Genomic DNA, 20,274 nt, shown 5'->3' with positions numbered 1-20,274 from the left:
GATTTTGGAAAACAATAAAAACATTGAAATAAAAAAGGATTTCTTGAATAAATATGCATAGATTAGTTTATCCTAGACCATTCTTTTTGAAAGTTCCTTTATTATAGACTGAATGTCTTTGGTGTGTTTGGAAGTCTTTAGACCTGCTTTATCTTTGTTAGTAGTTGTTAGTCGAAGGACGGCACACACCGGAGCAGCTGAAGTGAACATGTAGTCTTTATTGATCTGCAAGAGTTCATCGCTCGGTACAAAGTGGAGAAACAGGGGAAAATATTGGGAAAACTTTGTGATTTTCCACGAACTCTGGTGGCATAAACAGTTCGATGAAATTTACACAATCTGGAAGAACACACACCGTTTGAGTCACTGTGAAATCTCTGAATGATTTACGGACAGATCAACAGTCCAAAGTCTGAAGCAAACGCTGAGTTTTGGCCAGAAGCTAACAAATATACGTCCTACTTTAAGCTCTTTTTGCCTTGATGTTCTTAGTGTTTGAATAAAAGTGTGCTCATTAAAACAAAAGCCGTCGACCGGATGAACATCTGAGCAGTTTTTTAGATCCTTTTAATTCCTTTCAATGTCAGATTCATTTGAACCGGACAGCAAACCAAACTGCAATCCTGAAACACTAACGCCAAATCCGCATACAGTTATGTTAAAATGGGACACTCACTGGAGACATATGGTTGAATTCTTTAGAATAAACCCCGGTTAGGCATCAGTCAGACAACAGTCGTAGCTTTGAGTTCTTGGATAGTATGTTATCTTTCCAGTCTTTATCAGCGTCTAATTAAAAAGCCGCCGATCTGATGAACATTTGAATAGTTTTCAGGCTGTAGTTTTTGGGTTTAAACGTCTCCCACACAACTCCGTTAGCAACCTCGTACGGAGCGGTTTTCTCCGGTTCGTACGCACCTTTATAGTAAACCCCGTTTAAGTTAGCCGCCTGACAGTCGTTGTACCACCACCCTCCGCCGTACATCTCGGCGCAGCTCCCCTCCGACTTATCGTTATCTTTATCGAAGGTGCTGAACTTCATCCCGTTGTGGGGTGACTTCGCCATCGTGAGCGCGTCCCCGGCGTCTCCTGTGTACCCGGAAACATGAAGCGGATACCCTTCGCCCTCAGAACCCACCCTGATCGTGAACTCCGCACTAGCTACCCCACCTTCCCAATCCTCCAGCTCCACCTTCAGCATGTTCTCGCCCTGATTCGTCAGCAGGTGGAGGTTCTGGTTTCCGATCCAGAACTCCCCACCACCCGCCGCGTCCACCGAGCCGAACCCGTCGCGGTATTCGGCCCAGGATCGGTTGAAGCTTAGCGCGCCGCTCTCCCGCTGCTGGACTAACACCCACCCACCCATTAGCCCCTCCTGCTGGCAGTAAACCTCCACCACCTGGGGGGAGTCGGCGCCACCGGGTCTGATCTTAAACAGGCCGCTCGTTTCTCCGTTCAGGTGCTTCCTGTGGGCGGCGACACAATCTGCGGACAGAGGGGACACCGCAGACCGCCAGTTAGCTTGGACCGCTACCACTAGCTTGAATGTACTGCAGCTAACGGTGACGACGGCAACCCATTTCTGTCTGAAAAAACACTGCTGAATATTTTCCATTTATGTCAATGTGCACTGAGAGCGGTTTTGTCGAGGGGCAATTTGATGCTAATGCTAATGCTAACTTTAATGAATGTATTTAGTCCCGAAACACAACCTGAGCAGCTTTTACCGCAAAAGGTCTTTTCTCCCAATAAACTTCTTCAGATGTTTTCATATTTGAGGTCCAAAAATACCTAAAAAAACACAACAATACCTCCAACAGAGAATCTTTAATTGCTTGCATTAAACAATAAACAGTCCTGTGTTCACTTCATATTTTTGGTACATAAGGCTAGCTGATGCTAACGGCTAGCTGAACGCAGATTTATTTTTTACTCCACGTCTGAGGTTTCGGTACCTTTTCCTATATAACCGGCCTCCCGCTCCGTCCGCACGCTCTTCACGCTGCGGGCGTGGAAATCGGGAAGGTCGTCATCGCCGCGGTCCGTCATGAACCCGCCGAGGTCAGCGCCAAAGTCGGCGAACGGATTCCCGAACCCGGCCTTGGTGTCTAACAGGCTTCCCTTGGTGCCGCCCGAGTGGACGGTGTGAGACGAAGAGGCGGAGGAAGTGTGGGTGAGGGTGGGGAAGAGAGAGCTCGATGATCCACCGTTGTGGGTCGCCATGGTCTGGCATTCAGGGCCTCCCTCGATCACTTCCTCCACCCTCTCCACCGGCCCGTCCTTGGTTTGCACCACGGTTCTCCGGATGCTCTTGGTGCAGGTGATGTGTGAGACGTGGCTCGTACTGGTGCTGCTGCTGCCGCCACCGCCACCGCCGCCGCCGCCGCCACCGCCGAAGAAATCATTGTGTCCTCCGAGCTCGGTGATGGAGGAGGAAGAAGAGGAGGAGGAAGAGGAGGAGGAGGTGGATGAAGACGAAGGGAAGGAAGTACCTGGGGGTTTGGAGATGGTGGCAGGGGAGGAGCTGGAGCCCTCCAACTCCAGGATCAAATTCATCGTCTTCACCTGAGACCAGAGAGGATGGGTGATTAGAAAAATACTCTAAATATATTAAAGTGTTCGAGATAAAAGGAAAATATTCTGGATCCAACTAAGTATTCAGAGACCTGACCCACCTGAATCCGGTTGGTCCTTTTTTATAACATTAATTAATTCATCTAAGGTGTAAAAGTGTGCAGGATCATTCAGTGTGTGGAGAAAATGAAGATGTGCTCACGTCGGGGAACATGTCTTCCTTCTTCTGAGCCTCCGTCACCGGGCCGCTGTGTCCGGACTTGTAGATGCTGTCCACGATGACGCCCTGCAGCGGGCGGCTCTTCATCACGTACAGCGTTCCCACCGCCTCGATGTTCTGCGTCGTCTGCGAATCCAGCTGGTCCACCTGCAGGAAGAGGTTTTTATTTACGGAAAACAAAGCCACAACATGCACATCAAAACGTGCGGAAGTATCAGGAACCCTAGCAGAAAACGTTCACCCCCGATAAGAAAGAATAGGAAGTCAATGTGAACAGAGCTCCAAATCATCCAAATTTGCGGTCACACTGACTCGCCGTACTTTACCGAAGAGAGGTGATTCAAAGTGTACCTGGCTCTCCAGACTCTCAACTATCCTGGACTAAAAGCGTTTTTTGAAAGATGGTACGGTTCTCCTAAAATCAGTTTGAGTTTGGTGAAATGTTCAGAGCGCTTCAGGTGTTATAATGGCTGTGTGTGTGTTCAGAGTGAGAGGGGCTTTATAATCTCCAGGGAAGAAACCTCTTAACGCTGCTCTAAATCCCATAATATTAACTATTTTCACATCACTTTAGATGATTTGAGTAGCAAAATGAGTCAGCGTTGTCTCGGTGCCTCCATCATATCCACCTGTCTTACAAATCTGGTCCAAAAGAGCCTTTGAGTGAAAGAAACTCCAGCTGCCTGCCCATAGACACCCATAGTTAACATTTTTTCTGGTGGGAAAGCCTTCACACTTGCTCCCCCCAGCATCACATTTTAAACACTAAACTCAGAAACATCACACAAATGGTTCATCAGGACACTCAGATGCTCACGGCAAAAAATATTATGAATGCTGGTTACGGTTTCCTGAAGAGGAGCCGATGAGTGTCACAGATTAACCTCAACACAGTCGCTGCTGGAGCCTTGTTGCCGGGCAGACTGGGACACATTTGAACTTTTAAAGGTTGGATCTAGTCAGGATCACCTCATCTGTTAGGTTCACCCTTCACCGGGATCTTTGTGACACGTGTAGATGTCTTCAAAGAGCTTCGGTGTGTCCTCACCTGTTTCTGCAGAGTCACGTAGCTGTCCTGGTCCACGTCGAACTTGGAGTAGGTTTGGCAGGATCCTTTGCAGGAACGCAGCTTAATGTCGATGTCGATCTGACGGAAGGAAATACAGATTCAAATAAAGGTGTGTACAAGCTCTAACTCCACAGAAAACTCCAGGACAGCCACGAACCAATGACGTGTTTTTATAGACACTATGATAAAGTATTTCCGGTCCCTCCAGAGGGGTTCTTAGTATTCTCCGCAGTATAAATACTATAATGAAGGTATTATATGTACAGGTATATGTATTTGTACCTCCAGGCGCTGCATGTCGTCCACCTGGTCCTTGACGCGCTGCTTCAGGGCGGCCAGGACTCCCAGCTGCCGGTCGATCCGGATCTTCATGTCGGTGATTCTCTGACGGAGACTCTGAGCCAGGTCGTAGTAGCTGTTATCGTTTCCTGCAGGAGAAATATCACATGTACAAATAATTACAACATTTGAAATACTATATGTGTACATTATGTCTAGGAAGATCTCAAATGTTTTAGACTTTCTTTTAATAAAATCAATTATGTTTTAAAAAGTAGTGAATGAAATGTTGATGTGTCACGTAGATTCAAACACTTCAAATAATTACTGAAGGTGTTTTAAAATCAAACCTGTTATCTCAAGAAGATATCAAATGTAGAATTTAGAATATTTTAAATATCACTTCATTTATAGGGTTTTGAATATTAAATCTCAAATCTTTCTAAAATACATCAAATATTTCAGAAATGTTAAATGAAATGAAGCATGTTTTACTTCAAGATCAAAATGTTGAATAAGGCTTCAAATATTATATAAATTCTCTCTTTATATAATATATATCTTCCAGACCTGATTCGACGGTGAGCTTCTCCTTCAGGTAGTTGTAGGTCTGTTTGGAGACCAGGTCAGTTGACCGGTGTTTGGCCCGGTTCTGGTCCAGCAGGCTGCGGATCTTCTCGATCTTCTTCAGAGCGCTGTGGTCGTATTTATCCAGCAGACCCTGAATCCTGCAGCCAGAGGGACACTTGGAGCCCTGGGGGGAGGTATATTATAGAGGGCCTATTATATGTTTCGGGTGGTTTTCCTTTCCTGTAGTGCTCTATAGGTTTGAGTGCATGTAAATGGTCTAAAATCAGACAAAAGACAGTTGCCCCATTTTACCAAAAAATGAAATACAAATATTTAAAAAGTAAAAGTAACATTTTTGAAAATAAATTAAAAAACTTTACAAGATTTTTAATTTATTATTAAAAAATAATGGCAATAATGACTTCCATGATCCTGGGAAAAGTGGAAGAAATAAATAGGATTAGATAAAAAATGTCCCCAAAAATAAATGAACATTTTCAGAAATCCTTCAGAACATTTTATATTGACGGTACCCATTGGTCGTCGGTGCAGAAAGGCCACTCCTTCTCTGTGGAACATTTCTCTGATCGGGTCGCCTGCTCCACCGGACGGGCCCCTCGGGGGTCCAGAACAGCCTGCACACACACACACACACACATCAGGCCCGAGGCACAAACTGCATATTTCTCACATTCGTTTCATTCTTTAAACTTGTTAAAAATGTTTGAAATGATAAAAATGGTCCTTGTAGTTGAAGCTTAAAACGTAGGCTTTTTAAAAATGAATAATTAGTAAAACGTTTAAATTAATTTCACGCCTTCAAGAGTTCTTAAGGTTTTTGAGCACACAGCACAAATATATCCTAACAGTTTGTAAATGAAGGTCCCGTTAGTTCCTCATAGCTGTTTCTGGGTTTGTAAAATGTGTGTGATATTTAAAAAGTCTCACCAGAGTTGAAGCCACGCATATTAAAGCGAGGAAGACGACGTTCTTCATCTTTGCAGATTTCTCTCTTAATGCTCCTCTGACGCCGCTGCAGGACATTTCTACCCTCCGGTGTGAGGTCAAAGGGCGCTGGTGTGTGGGTGTGTGTTTGTCATGAACACACACACACACACACACACACACACCCCCACACACTTACTGGCAGTGACAAACAGCGCTGTCAGGAACGTCCAGAACGTATTAGTCAAGGAACGACGAATCTACAAAATACACAACAGTTGATGACGAACGCTCAGTTAAAAAGGATCGGAACTCTTGAAATACAACAACAAATATCATGATTGTTGTTTGTTTCTTTCCCCAGTTTAATGTCATATTCATTTAAATAAATATAGAAATACAGAAATTATAATGAAATTACATTTAATTACGGCATGTTTTTCGGGTGTAAAAAAGTGAATAAAACGCATTAAATTGTAATAAAATGATAATAATAAATAACAGTCTTAATTCAAATACATTTAGAAAACACAGATAATAAAATGAATTGAACTCCTGACTCCTTCGGGATGGTTTGAGGATTGAATACAAAGTGTAATTGTATTTATAGCATCTTTGATTTCTTCAGCACAGAAAGGAACAGGAGAGGAATTTCTCCGATAATTGTGGGACCAAAACTTCATTCTTAAGTTGTGTAAAAACTCACTTAAACTAACGGACATAGTACATGAAGTATTTGGACAACTGTGGAGGTATATGTATGACTCGCATTGTAACGATGGGACTGAAACGTATCATCGGGTATGGCATCATTTATTTCGCAATAGAAACAAAGAAAACTGTCAAAGGTTTATAGAAGTCAAAGATGGACGTTATACAAGTGCGACACCCATTGGTGGAAGAAGTACTACCCCATGATAAACTCAATGGGACCTTCAGTTGATCATTATTCTGAAGGCAACAACATCAATTATTGCATTTAGTATTGGAACGGTCTGTGATAGAGCTACTTCTATTTATTTGTTATACTTTTAGGGGTTTGATTTATTGAGTAAAGGACTGAACGTTTATTTATCCGAGGTCTTTAAAGTCAGTTGGTGGTTTGTTCGGTGCTGATGGAGCCTGAAGCGTTCCCTACACACGTCCCACTCGAAGGGTTTCTCCCCGGTGTGGATGCGTATGTGTTTGGCGAAGTTGCTCTTGTCTGCACATTTCTTCCCGCAGTCTTTACAGTCGTAGGGTTTCTCCCCGGCGTGGACTATCAGGTGATTCTTCAGGATCACAGCCTGGGAAAAGCACCTCCCGCACTGAGAGCAGCGGTGCGGTTTCTCCGCCGCCTCGACGCACTCATGCAGCTCTTGGTTGTCGCCGAAGTCCTGCCCGCACAGGGAGCAGCCGTGCGGTTTCTCTTCGTAAGTTTACCGGTGTTTCTTCAGCGTCGACGGATGGCCGTAACCGTTCCCACAGTCGTCACATTTGTACGGTTTCTCCCCCGTGAGGTTGCGCTCGTCGGTAACCAGGTGCTGCAGCCTTTCCCGCAGTGCGAGCTGCAGAGCGGCATCTCCCCGCTGTAGATCATGCGGCGCTTCTTCAGATTATTCCTTACGCTGAAGGCCTCGGAGCGGAGGCGGCACTCGAAGGGTTTCTCTCCAGAGTGGGTTAACCGATGCGACGCCGGATCCTGAAGCAGCCGTACGGTTTCTCCCCCGTGTGTTGTGAGGAGGTGCTGCAGGAGGGCGAACAACGTGGGGAAGATCTTGCATCGCTACTTTAAGTACATTTAGAATACTTTTACTGTGACAGAGTATTCCTACACTCTGGTACTTCTACTTTACTCAAGTACAAGATCTGAGTACTTCTACTTACTCAAGTACAAGATCTGAGTACTTCTACTTTACTCAAGTACAAGACCTGAGTACTTCTACTTTACTCAAGTACAAGATCAGAGTACTTCTACTTTACTCAAGTACAAGATCTGAGTACTTCTACCTTTACTCAAGTACAAGATCTGAGTACTTCTACTTTAACTCAAGTACAAGACCTGAGTACTTCTACTTTACTCAAGTACAAGATCTGAGTACTTCTACTTTACTCAAGTACAAGATCTGAGTACTTCTACTTTAACTCAAGTACAAGATCTGAGTACTTCTACTTTACTCAAGTACAAGATCTGAGTACTTCTACTTTACTCAAGTACAAGATCTGAGTACTTCTACTTTACTCAAGTACAAGATCTGAGTACTTCTACTTTTACTCAAGTACAAGATCTGAGTACTTCTACTTTAACTCAAGTACAAGACCTGAGTACTTCTACTTTACTCAAGTACAAGATCTGAGTACTTCTACTTTAACTCAAGTACAAGATCTGAGTACTTCTACTTTACTCAAGTACAAGATCTGAGTACTTCTACTTTACTCAAGTACAAGATCTGAGTACTTCTACTTTACTCAAGTACAAGATCTGAGTACTTCTACTTTAACTCAAGTACAAGATCTGAGTACTTCTACTTTACTCAAGTACAAGATCTGAGTACTTCTACTTTAAAATCAAGTACAAGATCTGAGTACTTCTACTTTTACTCAAGTACAAGATCTGAGTACTTCTACTTTAACTCAAGTACAAGATCTGAGTACTTCTACTTTAACTCAAGTACAAGATCTGAGTATTTCTACTTTTACTCAAGTACAAGATCTGAGTACTTCTACCTTACTCAAGTACAAGATCTGAGTACTTCTACTTTAACTCAAGTACAAGATCAGAGTACTTCTACTTTAACTCAAGTACAAGATCTGAGTATTTCTACTTTTACTCAAGTACAAGATCTGAGTACTTCTACTTTAACTCAAGTACAACATCTGAGTACTTCTACTTTAACTCAAGTACAAGATCTGAGTACTTCTACTTTTACTCAAGTACAAGATCTGAGTACTTCTACTTTTGCTCCACCACATTTATTTAGTTGCTAGGCAGATTAGGATGAATGATGGTAAATATAATCCCTTAAATCAGACTGTAGTTCACCTGCAGTAAATCCAGCAGCTACCCTGCAGTATACAAAGCCATTCAAACTAGCTGCACCTTTACCAGCTCTGATCTGGTATGAGTTGTTCTGTGAAATGAATATTGTCCTTAAACTTCATAAAACATGTTAAAAACTTACCACATGATGAGAAAGTCCAGTGTTTCCGGCTTTCAAACACGTATATCCGCTCTGTACGAAGGTAAATAATTGTAACCTGGAGTTGTTATGCTTTCTGTTGGTGTAACTGGTCTCCCTCCTCCAGAAATGAGGATTAAAAACGGAATAAAACACGCGAAAGAGAAACTGTGGAGGACTCTTCAAACTCAAACTGCATGTTGTTTTCTCCCGGGTGTTAGTCCAACCAATGGGCTTCGAGAAACTTAAAAGGGGCGGGTTCTTTCATAAACTCAGCCAATCGCTGTCTCGTTTTTTTACAAGGAGACGGACCCTCGCTTAGGACAAAAACAAGACATAACGCGTTTTGACCTGAATGACCTGATTTACTTATTGCCTGTTAACTTAAACGACTTTAAAAACGCTCAGAGAAATTAAAACGCAGATTTATTATCAAGAACACATCATTAGTTGCAGATCTATTGTAAATAACATTCGAGCTCTTCCCGGTCACCAGATGGAGCCACACTATCATTTTCTACAGTGAGTTGGATTAAAGAAATGAGTCCTCACTGAAAGAGGGAGGGCAGGGGGTTTTGTAAATGTGCAGGAATACATTTTTAGTTCATGTTTACAGAATGGTTTGTTTTATTATTTCACATTAAATGAATCTCAACCTACGGTAAGTAAAAGCATGTCATACATTTAGACTTTATTCAAAGAGTTCTTTCATGATTTCCCTTTTTTCTCAGAATTGGACTTTTGTGACAAATGTGTGTGTGTGTGTTTACTTTACAGGTAGTGCAATTTTTAATTCAGTTATTAGTATTCTGTGCGTGTACTGAGGCAACATTTGACCCCAGCTTATTTCCCACTGAGCAGTTAGCTCTCTCTCTCTCTCTCACACACACACACACACACACACACACACACACACACACACACACACACACACACACACACACACAAGAGCTGAGCTGTCTGCTGCCCTGCAAAGATTACAGAGGTTTACATCCTCCTCCATCATCTAAACATATTTGACAAGTTAATACCCAGGTAGCACACACACACACACACACACACACACACACACACACACACACACACACACACACACACACACACACACACACACACACACACACACACACACACACACACACTATAGGAAACAGTGGAAACAGTAGAGATAGAAGGAGGAGGTAGGCAGGACATTTAGGTAGATGAAAGGTAAGGAAGGAAGGAAGGAAGGAAGGAAGGAAGGAAGGAAGGAAGGAAGGAAGGAATTAGGACAGATGAAAGTTGATGAATTGGATTTGTGACAGTTGCTCCATTTTAGAATAAAATGAATGAATATAAATCAAATATTTCATATAAACATATCTTCTTCTCCCTCCTCTTCCTCTTCTGTAATGCTAGTGTACACTAAAGGGTGCCACCTCAAACTGCTAAACATGTTTACTTCCTTTCCTTAGTCATCACTCCCTTCATATCTCTCATTCTCTCTCTGTGTTTATCTCTCTCTAACACTAATTGGCTTCTGATGCATTTTTAATGTTCAGCCACCCGAGTGTGTGTGTGTGTGTGTGTGTGTGTGTGTGTGTGTGTGTGTGTGTGTGTGTGTGTGTGTGTGTGTGTGTGTGTGTGTGCGCACACACGTGCTGCCGTTTGAAGTAAATGTGGTGAGTGGATGTCTATCTATTCTTATGATGGAATGATGAAGGAGCAAAGGAAAGATGGGAAGTGTGTAATAAGTGACAGTTTCTGTAATCTCAGGCTCCGATCAATAAATAAGAGAGCAGACAGGAAGTCAACACTATGGGGAACAGCAGAAGAAGACAGACAGGAAGTCAACACTATAGGGAACAGCAGAAGAAGACAGACAGGAAGTCAACACTATGGGGAACAGCAGAAGAAGACATACAGGAAGTCAACACTATAGGGAACAGCAGAAGAAGACAGACAGGAAGTCAACACTATAGGGAACAGCAGAAGAAGACAGACAGGAAGTCAACACTATGGGGAACAGCAGAAGAAGACAGACAGGAAGTCAACACTATAGGGAACAGCAGAAGAAGACAGACAGGAAGTCAACACTATGGGGAACAGCAGAAGAAGACATACAGGAAGTTAACACTATAGGGAACAGCAGAAGAAGACAGACAGGAAGTCAACACTATAGGGAACAGCAGAAGAAGACAGACAGGATGTCAACACTATAGGGAACAGCAGAAGAAGACAGACAGGAAGTCAACACTATGGGGAAAGGCAGAAGAAGACAGACAGGAAGTCAACACTATAGGGAACAGCAGAAGAAGACAGACAGGAAGTCAACACTATAGGGAACAGCAGAAGAAGACAGACAGGATGTCAACACTATAGGGAACAGCCGAAGAAGACAGACAGGAAGTCAACACTATAGGGAACAGCAGAAGAAGACAGACAGGAAGTCAACACTAAAGGGAACAGCAGAAGAAGACAGACAGGAAGTCAACATTATAGGGAACAGCAGAAGAAGACAGGAAGTCAACACTATAGGGAACAGCAGAAGAAGACAGACAGGAAGTCAACATTATAGGGAACAGCAAAAGAAGACAGACAGGAAGTCAACATTATAGGGAACAGCAGAAGAAGACAGACAGGAAGTCCACACTATAGGGAACAGCAGAAGAAGACAGACAGACAGGAAGTCAACACTATAGGGAACAGCAGAAGAAGACAGACAGGAAGTCAACACTAAAGGGAACAGCAGAAGAAGACAGACAGGAAGTCAACACTATAGGGAACAGCAGAAGAAGACAGACAGGATGTCAACACTATAGGGAACAGCAGAAGAAGACAGACAGGAAGTCAACATTATAGGGAACAGCAGAAGAAGACAGACAGGAAGTCAACACTATAGGGAACAGCAGAAGAAGACAGACAGGATGTCAACACTATAGGGAACAGCAGAAGAAGACAGACAGGAAGTCAACATTATAGGGAACAGCAGAAGAAGACAGACAGGAAGTCAACACTATAGGGAACAGCAGAAGAAGACAGACAGGAAGTCAACACTATAGGGAACAGCAGAAGAAGACAGACAGGAAGTCAACACTATAGGGAACAGCAGAAGAAGACAGACAGGAAGTCAACACTATAGGGAACAGCAGAAGAAGACAGACAGGAAGTCAACACTATAGGGAACAGCAGAAGAAGACAGACAGGAAGTCAACACTATAGGGAACAGCAGAAGTGTAATTTAAAGGGATATTATTATTATATTATTTTAAAAAATCAATGAAAAGAATAAATGTGGGGAAAAGAATATGAAATAATAATACAAATGAAATACAAATCCACTCTATGGAGAAACGAGGAACCATTTCAGGAATAAATGTGTAAAATAAAGGAAAACACAAGAAAACAATAATAAAAATATACTGTAATGGATAACGAGGTTCCACTGGGCAACACGAAACAGATGAGACAGATCTGAAGAAAACATCATTATCATGGAAATGGCTTTCCATTCAGAACCACACTTCTGTTTGCATCATTACCCACGCTCGTGTGTGTGTGTGTGTGTGTGTGTGTGTGTGTGTGTGTGTGTGTGTGTGTGTGTGTGTGTGTGTGTGTGTGTGTGTGTGTGTGTGTGAAACAAACAGGTACATTTCACAGTTAATTTCGGTACGAATGGGCGCAGAGCTTGTTTACATATTTGTTACCTGGAGGCGTTTCAGAAAATATTTTTAATAACTTTTTCCCCCTGTATGTGTGTGTGTGTGTGTGTGTGTGTGTGTGTGTGTGTGTGTGTGTGTGTGTGTGTGTGTGTGTGTGTGTGTGTGTGTGTGTGTGTGTGTGTGTGTTTGTGTGTGTGTGTGTGTGTGTGTGTGTGTGTGTGTGTTTGTGTGTGTGTGTGTGTGTGTGTGTGTGTGTGTGTGTGTGTGTGTGTGTGTGTGTGTGTTTGTGTGTGTGTGTGTGTGTGTGTGTGTGTGTGTGTGTGTGTGTGTGTGTGTGTGTGTGTGTGTTTGTGTGTGTGTGTGTGTCTTCAAAGTATTGAACTTTCAAAAATGTCCTCACTTGCTGGAAAAAAATCGATGTCCTTGTTTTCATGAATGACCTCGATTTATGAAACTGTTCTCAACTTCTGAACAGTTTCAGTCATTTCACACAGGAGTCGTCACTTTCCAACGAAGTCAAAATGTCATTATTTTCAAGGTCCAATACTCTAATTAAATGCCCCAAAAAAGAAAAAGAGCAAACATACACACACACACACACACACACACACACACACACACACACACACACACACACACACACACACACACACACACACACACACACACACACACACAGTCAAAGCAGTACACCTTTGAAGAATCCTCCTCCAGCGGGACCTTTTAATTACAGGACCACATCAGTGGTTCTGCATGTTTTGTAGCTTGGAGGTTTGCAGCTGATATCAGAACACAATGACAGCTCTACAGCGTACAGAGAGGCACATTTCCTATAGCTGTGACGTTTCCAGTTTAAAGCTCTCTGTGGTCTTCCATAGTGCATGTAAACGGTCTGCAGAAGATAAAATCCCTGTGGTCCGGAACATAGTGTTCTCTTCTATTGGCTAGCGCTCCAACACATTGTACGTGATAGGCTAAGGGGCGGGACATCTCTAAGTGGTTGATCGATCACAACAGAGCCGGCCAGGCCAACATCGGTGTAGAGGATGCCCTCATCTACATGCTGCACAGAGCCAACTCACACCTGGAGAGGCTGCACAGCTCACTAAGAACCCTGTTCTTCCACTTCTCCAGCACCTTCAACACCATCCAGCCACACCTGCTCACTGAGAAGCTGTCCCTGATGCAGGTGGATCACAGCTTGGTGGCCTGGATCACTGACTACCTCACTAGCAGACCTCAGTATGTCAGACCGCAGGGCAGCGGGTCTGATGTGAGCAACACTGGAGCCCCCCAAGGAACTGTGCTGTCACCATTCCTGTTCACCTCTGACCTCCGCTTCTTCTCTGGCTCATGCCACCTACAGGAGTTCTCCGATGACTCCTCCATCGTCAGCTGCATCACAGATGCTCAACATCAACCTCCAGCTCAACATCAGCAAGACTAAGGAGCTGGAGGTGGACTTCAGGCGGAGCACGAAGAGGTCTCTAACCCCCATCACCCTCAGGGGGGAGGAGGTGGAGGTGGTGAACACCTACAAGTTCCTGGGAGTGCACCTGAACAATAAACTGGACTGGAGAGACAACACTGATGCTCTCTGCAGGAAGGGACAGAGCAAGCTGTTCCTCCTTCATACACCTGAACATCAGCAGGAGAGGACTCTTTAAAGTAGAGACACTACATACTGATATACACCTGAACATCAGCAGGTGAGGACTCTTTAAAGTAGAGACTCTACATACTGATATACACCTGAACATCAGCAGGAGAGGACTCTTTAAAGTAGAGACACTACATACTGATATACACCTGAACATCAGCAGGAGAGGACTCTTTAAAGTAGAGACACTACATACTGATATACACCTGAACATCAGCAGGAGAGGACTCTTTAAAGTAGAGACGCTACATACTGATATACACCTGAACATCAGCAGGAGAGGACTCTTTAAAGTAGAGACACTACATACTGATATACACCTGAACATCAGCAGGAGAGGACTCTTTAAAGTAGAGACACTACATACTGATATACACCTGAACATCAGCAGGAGAGGACTCTTTAAAGTAGAGACGCTACATACTGATATACACCTGAACATCAGCAGGAGAGGACTCTTTAAAGTAGAGACACTACATACTGATATACACATGAACATCCTGAGAAACAGTAACTGTAGTTTGGTGTCTTCAGATGAGTGAAATTAAATATGAGAAGCGTGTTTTGTAAAGTTGAAAAGGTCATGAGAAGTTAAACTTGAATAATGTATAAGCTTTTATGTTGTGTTTTTCTTTGTATTAAACACAATGTGCTCCATCGGACTAAATATTCATCCACACCAGGAGATGTTGCCCCGCAGAGCAGAGGTGGAGAGTTCAGAACAAAACAGAAACACTGTCTCATGCATCGTTCTGGATCGGGGGGAATATCTAATGCTTTCCGACGGCATCCTGGGATTTGTTTACAGACTCGGGATCTGCTGGGCTCATGCATTATGAATGCTTTGAGGGATAATGCACATAATCTCTTGACGTATCGCTCCTCTGAGGACGGCTCAGCTTAACCATTTACTTCAAAACACAACACTTGAAATGTCATGCTCACAAAAGCCTCGCATAAACAGCTCAGTCACAAAGCGTCTCCCTTCCTGTGTTTCGGGAGCATGTTTGCTTTGATTCCACCTGTTGCCCTTCACTAAGTCTCCAGTGTTTGCAGGAACTTTCCTCCCGCTGTGCTGGGAAAGAGTCCCTGGAATAAAGTCGGGGTAATTCTCAGGAGTGATACCGAACGCAAGAGTTGGAGCTTTAGAATCCGTTGAAGAGGTGAAAGAGCTCCAGGAAAACCTTTATACATTAGGACATGTCCGTGGTTTAGTGTAAGGGTAATCAGGGCAGACCATTCAACCGGAGCATATTGCAATCAAGGCTTTTAAGGTTTGTTTCAAAGAGGCCCTTTTTTTTTCTGTGCATGTCAATGGTCTGCAGAGGCTAAAATCGCCGTGTTCCAGCCCATCGTGTCATCGCTTCGCTCACTCCTATTGGCTAAGATAAGATAAGCATTGCTTTATTTATCCCAAACTGGGAAGCAGCATAATACAATACAAGGCACCGAAAATAATTAGAAATAAAAAGAAGAATTAAACATTGCTAAAGCGTAGACATCTCAAAGCTGGCATTAGAGAAAAGATATGTAAACAGTTGAATAGGAGGATACATAATGCATAAACTGTAGGATAATTAAACACTATTGAAATTAACTAAATACAAAGCAGGATAGTATATACATAGTAGTGCAATGAATGGAATATCACATACAATGAAAGGCTAGCGCTCCAACACATTGTATGTGATGTGAGGCTAAGGGGCGGGACATCTGTTATCACAACAGAGCTGACCAATCAGAGCAGACTGGGCTCTGGTTTCAGACCGAGGGTGATAAGAGGAGGATCAGTCCAACATTTGTCAGGATTCTTTAACTTAAAACTCACAGATGTTCAACCTCGAGCGGCTGCCAGAGGAAAAGTCCGGGCATCACCGAATTCACGAAAGCTTACCTTTCGGGTACCGTGAATGTTTGCACAACATTTCATTGAAATCAATAAAACAGCTACGGTGATTATTCGATTTGGACCGAAGTGGAGGACCAACAGGGCTTCCGGGCAAGAGGAGACGATGTAGGCATATGTGAAGACGTCTGATGGCGTAACAGCGGGCAACACTGAGCCCCGGGACTCCAGAGAACAACATGCATCTTTCATGTTGTTCTCTGAGTTCCCCGGCATCATGGCTCAGTTGTTTTGATGCTGTGTGTTTATTAAGTAGAACAGCTTCCCCAAAGAGAACAGAGAGCCAGAGATCAGCGGGAACAACACAGCCTGTCACTTCACATCAGCCCGACGTCGCACCGGGCCACCGCTCAGCTCACGCTTCACCAGACCCCGTCTCTGCCGCTGGAAATGTTCTACTGCCTGGACCAGTGTCCTTAAGAGTAGCTGGGAACCACTGCCTGTTCTAAAAGCTGTACTTATTCCCTCAGAGGGTTATAATGACTATCAACACTACCAGCATGAAGTGTGTGTCCTATTGATGGATTTAAGTCCAGTATTTCCTCTCTTTTAGTCGACTCCTAAAGCATACGCCTCTGCCTATTCAAATGTTCCATGAATTTAAACGTTTACAGAAATGGCAGCTTATGTTGATGAAACCGACCTATTAAAAGCATCTGGGTAATGTTTGCCTTCAACCACAACTAGTTTCTGTCCTCTGAATACATTTAAGTCCAACTTTAGTCCTGTTTTAGCTCTTGTTTGGTCTCCACAGACTCCAGAAACAACACATTTCTGTCTCTTTTTAATTCTAAATGTTCCACAAATGAAGGTAAAAGTGGTAGATTGCAGATACAGTACGTACAGAATGTTAGAAAGACAGCTGCCTTCAAACACAACTACAGTCGTTTCTGTTCTCTGCCCAACTGTAGTCCTCTTTTAGCACCTATTTGGTCTCCACCGACTCCTAGGTGCTAAATGCTCATATTTAAAACTTTTGTCGGATGGTTGCAGAAAACTCTGTGACTTTGTTCAAACGCAGGTAATTGCAGCTCATTTTACTGCTCCAGTGGATAGAATTGGCCAATTAAAACCAACCCATTTTCACTTCCAATCAAAACAAGTTTTCCTCCATAACTGGAGTTCGGTCAGTTAAACAAAGGAATGACTCGGGGGTTTTTGAGGACACCTCCGCACCATTTCTCCTCCGATTATAATCAGTAATGAACATGCTTTATCTGGAAGTTTGGATCAAACCGGCAACTTTTAATGATTTGTAGAGTCCGTGGAACGTCAGAGCCGATAATACTGTGTTAGGAAATCTGTCTCACCCACCTGAACTCACCAATCTGAGATAAAGAACCACACACACACACACACACACACACACACACACACACACACACACACACACACACACACACACACACACACACACACACACACACACAGTGAATCTCCAAACACTGAAGTAATTTAGAGAAACAAACAGTGGTAGCTGCTGGGAAATAAAGGCGGGATAAGACAGGAATGTTAATGATGTCACTCTGGGACGTCTGTACATCTCAACCGAGCCTCGGATGGATTCAAATAAATGAAACTCTGCGAGGAAATATAACAACCTCCTTCTCACGTACCGTCCAATGGGTTCGGATAGGAAGCAATTATAGAAACAGCGTGAGTACATCAGAACTTTGTGGCCGGAATAAAAAAAGGGGATGACCTCCTAAGTAGTTCCATCATTGGAGGAAAATATTAGGAGGACACTTGTACACAGCTTACAGAACAAACTGAGGCACAGCGAGATATAAGGTTTAAAACAGTCCAATGATTGAATTAAAAACTCATTCAAAGGTGTTGGAAACACCGCTTTGAAGCAGAGCCATAAATGGGAACCTCCTATTTCTATAGAGCTACCTTCTTTAGGAATAAGGACGGACAAGTTTTCCCAAGAAACGACAAAAAGACGAGAAAATGTCGACGCAGGAACCGGTTCTTAAACAGACTTTAAGTCATCAGTAACTGGTTTCAAATCCAACTAAGACTGCTACCAGCTAATACTTCTTAACCTTTAAACTATTTCAAAAGCATAATTTGAGGCCAATCATTCCCAAACCGACAGAATTTTTCGAGGATTTGGAACATTTTTGCCAATTTCGATGAACAATTGTACAATTCTTTTATTGAATATCGTCAATTGAAGTTGCATTGGTACTGCTGTAGTGCCGCCTTTTGGTAAAAGTCCAACACATTTGACAGAATTGTTCCAAGTGAAGTTGGGATGATTGGTAGCCATGTGCATACAGACTGAGTCATAACCATGATGTCACGGACTTTATACACAATGCAGGAGGACTCAAATGCACGACCCCAGGAGAGTTAGAGTATTAAACAACACTTTATTTCCAAAAATACAAAAACAAGAACTCAAGACGCTCACATGGAGGATTAATAAACACAGTGCTGGTACGCTGGTTGCTGACCCACAGACAGGACAAGACGAACTGGCACAAGACAAGGGGAGACAGGACTACTTAAACATGAGGAAACAGGGAACAGGTGGAAACAGTCAGGGGCGGGGCTGACGCTGACGAGGGCAGTGACAGGGAGTCAAGAGACCTGGAACGAGACGCAGAAGGTGAGTACCAAACTAAAACAGGGAGACAAGATAAAAATGACTAAACAAAGCATAAAACAACCAACCACAGACCTGGGGGATGGGGACCCAAACAAGAAACCTGACAAGACACAACATATGATGTGCAGAGCTTTGAAACAAGTGGGATTATAAGTGCATGCTTCATGACAGTCAACATGTCGATACAGGGAAGCATCCTGAGGCTATAAATAATCCGGGGGAAATGAATAAGCGTGCCCCGTCCTACTGACCCCGTGTTTCCTCGCCTGGCTGATGAACAAGTGTTCGTAAAACCCTTCATGCATTAATAAGCATGTGGAGATCTTCTGAGCGGATCAGCGGGGGTCTTTTTATTTCCCCATGTTTCTCCTCCATGCTTCACACAGCTCAGCAGGCCGCCCAGACCCGGGGGCGAAGCGGCCCCCGTTTCAGCTTCCTCAGAATCCCAGAGAGCTTCCCGTGATGTAATATTTGGTGTTATTCACCCTGGATAATACGTCCCCCAACCCAACTTACAGAAACACATTCATCGCAGAAGGTTTTGATCTGTTAATGAGATTTCAATAAAACATATCAAAGCGTTCAGAGAGCACGTCTGTGTCACCTCGGATCAGCTCCAAAATTCACTGGATTCTTTGGCGACCAACGCGGCACCTTTCCACCAATTTCATTAGAAACAGGGCGAGCAGTTTTTCCGTTATCTTGCTGACAATCACACAAACAAACCAACAAAGTAAACACAAACATCCTTAGAGGAGGCAACAACAACTACAATGACGTGAAATTGCTTCCTAGCTGTGAGCTAAATTAGATGGATACCAATTTCAAATGAGTGTAAAATATGACCATACAGCCAGTATTAGCTTAGCTTAGCATTAACACTCTAGCTAGATGGAAGATAAAGACTGTAAATAAAGGGAAACAGCTTTGGATTCATGCGACTTCACTTCTCTTTATATATCTTTATACATCAACGTGTCAAAAAGGCTTATTTACGGCTTCAATTAGGGAAAAGTATCCGGAGACGGAGTTTGTTGGGATTTGTTGATTTGTTTGTTAACACACAGCTTATCCTTTAATGGAAACACACCTCAGAGAACCGGCAGGATTATAAGTGTGTGTGTGTGTGTGTGTGTGTGTGTGTGTGTGTGTGTGTGTGTGTGTGTGTGTTGTGACTCTCTCTTCACAGTTGTCACTTCAGATTGCTGAGGAATATTCTGCACACAACAGGAATCAAAACAGACTTTGAAAACAAATTTAAATAAGAATTTTTAATATATTCAAATTTCCTCAGACATGGCAGCCTTTCATTTCCCTGTCAGCACTGGGCTCTGAGCTGTTCCCAGCCAGCAGCGTTTGTTTTTAATCATTTTAATGATGTTTTTCCTGGAAATGTAACAGAACAACATGCGGGTTAAAGCACACTGTTCGAAAAGCAGCGTTAAGATTACGCTTCAAATCTCCCAAAGAAATAAGAACAAACCCCAAAAATCCAAATCGATGTTCTTTCTGTGTATGAATTGAGTTTGTGTTTTTAACCGTCTTCCAAATAATAAGCTGCTCCTAACGTAGTCGTTGTCCTGATTCTGGAATCAAACGGCTTTAATATAAAGTGTGTTTGTCTCCGATGTAGAG

General features: G+C 43.2%; 1 protein-coding gene across 1 annotated transcript; it reads right to left on the bottom strand.

The window, feature by feature from the left end:
- Positions 1–198: 198 nt before the first annotated feature.
- fga (fibrinogen alpha chain) lies at positions 199–5,871 on the bottom strand. Its single transcript, XM_063901176.1, has 8 exons — positions 5,661–5,871; positions 5,246–5,347; positions 4,713–4,896; positions 4,146–4,291; positions 3,843–3,941; positions 2,777–2,941; positions 1,956–2,565; positions 199–1,485 (listed from the first exon to the last, which is right to left on the bottom strand). The coding sequence occupies exons 1-8, from the start codon at positions 5,754–5,756 to the stop codon at positions 794–796; spliced, it is 2,094 nt and encodes a 697-aa protein (XP_063757246.1). The 5' UTR covers positions 5,757–5,871; the 3' UTR covers positions 199–793.
- Positions 5,872–20,274: the final 14,403 nt, after the last annotated feature.

The sequence above is a fragment of the Eleginops maclovinus genome, chromosome 14 (assembly GCF_036324505.1).
Source record: "Eleginops maclovinus isolate JMC-PN-2008 ecotype Puerto Natales chromosome 14, JC_Emac_rtc_rv5, whole genome shotgun sequence".
NCBI lineage: Eukaryota > Metazoa > Chordata > Actinopteri > Perciformes > Eleginopidae > Eleginops > Eleginops maclovinus.
This window is presented reverse-complemented; position numbering and strand designations above follow the sequence as displayed.

What these genes read in the sequence shown, in the direction of transcription:
- fga (XM_063901176.1), bottom strand. Translation starts at nt 5,756, where the DNA reads ATGTCCTGCAGCGGCGTCAGAGGAGCATTAAGAGAGAAATCTGCAAAG. An exon ending in GAAGCTCACCGTCGAATCAG is followed by an intron (nt 4,292 to 4,712) that starts GTCTGGAAGATA and finishes TTTCTCCTGCAG; the next exon opens with GAAACGATAACAGCTACTAC. An exon ending in AGGAAGACATGTTCCCCGAC is followed by an intron (nt 2,566 to 2,776) that starts GTGAGCACATCT and finishes CTCTGGTCTCAG; the next exon opens with GTGAAGACGATGAATTTGAT.